This window comes from Microtus ochrogaster, unplaced genomic scaffold (genome assembly GCF_000317375.1).
Source record: "Microtus ochrogaster isolate Prairie Vole_2 unplaced genomic scaffold, MicOch1.0 UNK31, whole genome shotgun sequence".
In the NCBI taxonomy this organism is placed as follows: domain Eukaryota; kingdom Metazoa; phylum Chordata; class Mammalia; order Rodentia; family Cricetidae; genus Microtus; species Microtus ochrogaster.
In genome coordinates this window covers 2,197,251-2,202,960 of record NW_004949129.1, presented here as the reverse complement: position 1 = coordinate 2,202,960, position 5,710 = coordinate 2,197,251, and the positions used below count along the sequence as shown (strand labels likewise).

The following is a 5,710-nucleotide window of genomic DNA, read 5'->3' as shown; positions in this document are numbered from 1 at the left end:
CTCATAGCTTAGAACATAGGTGGGTAGAGTAAACAGAGCAGAATGTTGGGAGGAAGAGGAAGTGAGGTAAGACGCCTCAGACAGAGACGCCTTGCTCCAGGCTCCCAGGCAGACGCCTCGGAGAGACACGATGCGCCACTCTTGCGGGCAGAGGCGAGAGCTCTGCTCTCTGAGGCACATAACAAGAAGCTCCAACCCAGGATGGACGTAGGCTAGAATCTTCCCGGTAAGCGCACCTTGGGGTACTGCACCCAGATGATTAGAAATGGGCTAAATTAGTATGTGAGAATTCGCCTAGAAGAAAATGGGCCAAGCAGTGTTTAAATGAATACAATTTGTGTGTTGTTATTTCGAGGCATAAGCTAGTCATGTGGTCGGCAGGGTGCCGGGAATGCAGCCCCACCGCACCTATTACTACAAGCTATAGAGAACAGTAAGGAGATACACCTTATGCCTAGCTATTTACAAAGTTGAGGGATGATGACGCAGAGTTCCAGGTCAGACTGGACTTTAGAGCAAGACCACGTCCATCTCCCTCCAAAGAAAGAACAGGACTACCTGTCAGTGCAAAGGAATATACCAATATTATATGCTTACCTTAACTGCTGTACAAGCTCTGGACAGCTCTGGAATCAAAGAAATTATGTTAAAGCATTAAACTAAATTAACAGAATTGAAAATAGAAGTTTTATATTAATTATACATGCTTTAAAACAAAAACAAACTACAGAAAGCCCTTAAATCAAGATATCAAAAAAAAAGATATCAAAAGCTCCTTGTGCATGTGTGTGTGTGTGTACATCTACTGTCTTCCTCCATCACTCTCCTTTATATGTTCTGAGACAAGGTCTCTTGCTGAACCTGGAGCTTACCCTGGAACTCGATGTTTCTTTCTTGTTTTTTTTTTTTTTAAAGATTTATTTATTATATATACAATAGTCTGCCTGCATGTATCCCTGTGGGACAGAAGAGGGCACCAGATCTCATTACAAATGGTTGTGAGCCATCATGTGGTTGCTGGGAACTGAACTCAGGACCTCTGGAAGAGCAGTCAGTGCTCTTATCCTCTGAGCCATCTCACCAGCACTGGAACTTGCTGTTTCCATGAGCCGGCATCCAGTCCCAGAGACGCTAGCACTGTGATTATAAGTGCACCCTCTATTCAGGTGCTAAGGCTCTGAACTCAGGTCCCCAGGATGATGCAGCCAGCACTTCACTCCTGGAGACATCTAGCCCTTCAAAAGCCTTTTCTTTCTAGACATGCACCATGAATTTGGGGTGGGATATTAAAAATCAAATATATGAAATCAGTTATAAAGGAGTCATCTTTTTTAAGTAGTTTGTTTAAAACATTGTGGTCTCCAACATCATCCCTGGAATCTAAAACTGCTTAATTATTCACATTTTATATCCATTTTTATTTCAGGATTTTTCATATTATCTGTCATGAATGTAATCTTTCAATAGGAATTGAAAGACTATTTCCATATCTCACACATTTGTTCATTAAACCCAAGCTGTAGTTTGTTAGTATGAAATGAAAAGGGTCCCTATGGTGTTTCCACCCATCAAAGCCCTAATATATAGCAGAGGACCCAAAACTCTAAAGTTTATTCTAAAACTACCAATGTAGACCATCATATCTCTATAGCAGCTTACAAAAACAAAACAAAAACAAAAGACAAGCTATACAGACACCCCAACAATTAATTTTTAATTATGTTCCTAAATAAAGCCCATGGACCGTAGTGAAATGTCACACATACCACAGGATTCTCCCCATGGTGAGCCACTTTGACATCACAGAGCTGTCCTGCAGCATCTAACTGCACTTCCACATAGAACATATCTGACGTGATGTAACATTCAGTGCCACTGGCACTGAGATGAGAGCCCAGTCTAGGAGGAACAAATTAAAACAAAAGTTAATACAAGACACATAAAATGCTACCTATAATTAGCACTGTGTTGAACATTTCTGCCCACAGATTAGATTACATACCCATTCTGTCTGGCTATTGATTCCAAACGATCAGTCATCGCTGGCAAAGATGTTACTATAAAAAGATGGGGGAGAGGAGAAAAGAAATTAATAAAGAATATTCCAAATAAATTAATATAACCTTCTGTGCAAACACATAAACATATTTAATAGTTCAGACATGCAGACACTTATAATCTGCACCAAGTTTAGCTGTGACCTAGGAATCAGGAGACATAGAGATACGGGGACAGGGTAAACAGTGATATCAGCACAAGACTGATGCGTAGTCCTCATTGTTAGCTGGGCTGGGTTTAGAAGCACCAAGTGACATACTGCTATGCATTGTTGTTTTGAGACAGGATTTCTCTGTGTAGCCCTGGCTGTCCTGGAACCCACTCTGTAGACCAGACTGGCCTCAAACTCAGAGATCTACCTGCCTCTGCCTCCTGAGTGATGGGATTAAAGGCGTGCGACACCACCATCCAGCAACTCTGCGTTTTTGATGGTGTTTTTCTATATATATATATATATGGGTTTCTGCTTGCACCTATGTCTATGCATCTCATATGTGTGCCTGGTGACCACAGAATCCAGAAGAGGGCATCAGATCCCCTGCAACTGGAGTTATAAATGGTTGTGGGCTGCTGGGACTCCAACTCTGGTTTGGTGAAAGAAAAATCAGTGCTCTTAACCACTAAGCTAACACTGCAGCTTAGAGATTTAATTGAGTTGCTAAGCTCACTCTGAATATGGGTGGCACAATCCTATGGTTAGGGTTCCTAGACCGAACAAGACAAAGGGGAAGTGAAATGAACACCAGCACTCTTCGTTGCATCTCACTGTAGGTGCAATGTGACTAGCCACCTTACTCTAGCTGCCATGATTTCCCCACAATGATGGACTGTACCGTTAAAATGTAAGGCCAAAACTAAACAAACAAACAAACAAAAATTTTCCTTCCTCAAATTGCTTTTGTTAAGTATTTTAAAACAGAAATAAGGAAAGTAACCAATATTAAGATCTATTTATGGGGCTGGAAAGATAGCTCAGAGGTTAAGAGCACTGGTTGTTCTTCCAGAAGTGCTGCGTTCAATTTCCCAGCAATCACATGGTGGCTCACAACCATCTATAATAAAATCTGGTGTCATCTTCTGGGTTGCAGGAATACAGGCAGGCAGAAGACTGTATACATAATAAGTAAATAAATAAATATTAACAAAAAATCTATTTAAACCATATGGTGGCAGCACATGGAGTTAATCCCAGCACTCAGGAGACCAGCCTGATTTACAGCCAAAGATATAAAGAAACCCTGTCTCAAAAAGCCAAAACAAAACAAAACAAATGAAAACAAAACAAAAAAAGGAAGAAAAGAAAGAGAAAAATTGTGAGACTAAATGATAGATAACTAACACTTGGGGGACAGAGGTAGAAAAACCCAAAAGAGACAGGAAAGAAGAAAAAAAACCATGAACACTAGGCATGGAAATGCACACTTGTTATCCCATCCCTGTACTGTATACATAAGTTTCAAGTCAGATTGGTCTATGTACCTAACAAGAATAACAACAAAAAGAACAGAAACGCTGTTGCCTTTGGGGTCCTTGTACTTGCTCTGTAGAAAGGCTGGACTTGAATGTAAAGATTCACCTGCCTCTGCCTTTGGAGTCCTGGGGTTAAAGGCAAATGCTATCACCACTGCCCAGGATCCTCCTTTTTATTATTACTCCTTATCTGAGTCAAGATTATCTTTTTTTTTTAACATCTTTTTATTTGTTATGTATGAGGTATCCTGCCTACATATACACATGCAGACGGAAAAAGGGCACCAGATCTTATTACAGATGGTTGGGAGCCACCATATGGTTTCTGAGAAATGAACTCAGGACCTCTGGAAGAGCAACCAGTGCTCTTAACCGCTGAGCTATTTCTCCCACTCTGAGTCAAGGATCTTTAACTTAGAAAAACGGTATGAAACTAATACAGAGGTAAAAGCAAAGGTGATCAAGAGTTCAAGGTCATCTCTGACTACATAAAGACTTTTTGAGGGGCTGGAGAGATGGCTCAGCCATTAAGAGCAGTACCTCCTCTTCCAAAAGACCAAGGATCAATTCCCAGCACCGACATGGCAGCTCACAACTGTCTGCAACTCCAGTTCTGGGGGATCTGACATCCTCACGCAAATGTGCATATAAAATGAAATAGACTTTATGACCTGCCTGATTATATGCAACCATATCTAAAAAGAGAAGGGGAGTGATGGGAGAGATGACTCAACAGTTAAGAGCACTTGTTGCTCCTGAAGATGACCCAGGTTCAGTTACCAGCACCCACATTGCGTTTCCCAAACATCTGAAACACCAGTTCCTGGTGATCCAATGCTATCTTCTGACCTCCACTGTCACTGTAATCACAAGGTACACTTATGCCGAGGGGTGTGATGGGGGGTAGGAGGGTTAATGGTAATCCCAGCACTCGGAAGGCAGAGGCAGGCGGATCTCTATGAGTTCGAGGCCAGCCTGGTCTATAAGAGCTAGTTCCAGGACAGGCTCCAAAAGCTATAGAGAAACCCTGTCTCGAAAAAAAAAAAAAGTACACATACATACAGGCAAAACATTCACACATACAACATATAGATCTGAACAAATTTAAAAAATAGAACAAAAGGACAAAAGGGAGCATGGATATAGTATTACTCTTCCCCGTCCCCAGTACAGATGGTTTTGCACATATCAGCCGAGCATTATTACTTAATGTTAAAAATAAAGTTATAGTCCTGTATGACAGCATATACCTATAATCCCAGTACTCAGGAGGATGAGGTAAGATCTTCAGATCAAAGATAGCAAGGGTATCAACTTGTAATAGTTAAGACCCTATGTCAAAAAGCCCAAAGTAAAAATAAATAAATGTTTCAAAGCAAGCATGGTGGTAGATACCAAAAATCCCAGCACTTGGGATGCAGAGGCAGGCAGCTCTCTGTGAGTTCAAGGTCTACAGAGTTCCAGGCCAGTCAAGGAAACATAGTGAACCCCTGTCTCAAAAGCAAAAAAATAAACAATAAATGCTTAGCGATTGGGATACTTTTTTGAACTGGAAAAAAAGCATTTATCTTATAGGCCTAACAACCTGAGCTCAAGTCCCATTCCTTACACCAGAAAGAAAAAAAGCAACTCATTAAAGATTTCCAACTCAAGAATTCTAATACTCAGGGCTGGAGAGATGGCTCAGAGGTTAAGAGCACTGACTGCTCTTCCGGAGGTCCTGAGTTCAATTCCCAGCAACCACATGGTGGCTCACAACCATCTGTAATGAACTCTGGTGCCCTCTTCTGGCCTGCAAGCATACATGGAGGCATGGCCTAAAAATGAGTACCAGGACAGTCAGAGCTATTACACAGAGCAACCTGTCTTGGGGAAAAAAATTCTGGGTGCTGGAGAGATGGCTCAGTGGTTGAGAGCACTGGCTGTCATGATGATGGGTCAGTCATCTATAATGAGATCTGGGGCCCTCTTCCAACCTGCAGGTGTACATGAAGATAAAACACTACACATAATAAATCTTCAAAAAAATTTTTTAAGCCGGGCGTTGGTGGTGCATGCCTTTAATCCCAGCATGCGGGAGGCAGAGACAGGCGGATCTCTGTGCGTTCGAGGCCAGCCTGGTCTACAAGAGCTAGTTCCAGGACAGGAACCAAAAGCTACGGAGAAACCCTGTCTCGAAAAA

General features: G+C 41.7%; 1 protein-coding gene across 3 annotated transcripts in view; it reads right to left on the bottom strand.

Annotated features, from left to right (window-relative positions):
• Window positions 1–5,710, bottom strand: part of Med1 (mediator complex subunit 1) — a 46,971-nt gene that overhangs the window by 31,176 nt on the left and 10,085 nt on the right. For all 3 annotated transcript variants that reach the window (XM_005368295.2, XM_005368294.2, XM_026789846.1), the window contains exons 4-6: window positions 2,003–2,057; window positions 1,767–1,899; window positions 598–626 (exon numbers count right to left, since the gene is read on the bottom strand). In XM_005368295.2, the coding sequence (XP_005368352.1) occupies window positions 598–626; window positions 1,767–1,899; window positions 2,003–2,057 (217 nt within the window). The remainder of the gene's footprint in view (window positions 1–597; window positions 627–1,766; window positions 1,900–2,002; window positions 2,058–5,710) is intronic.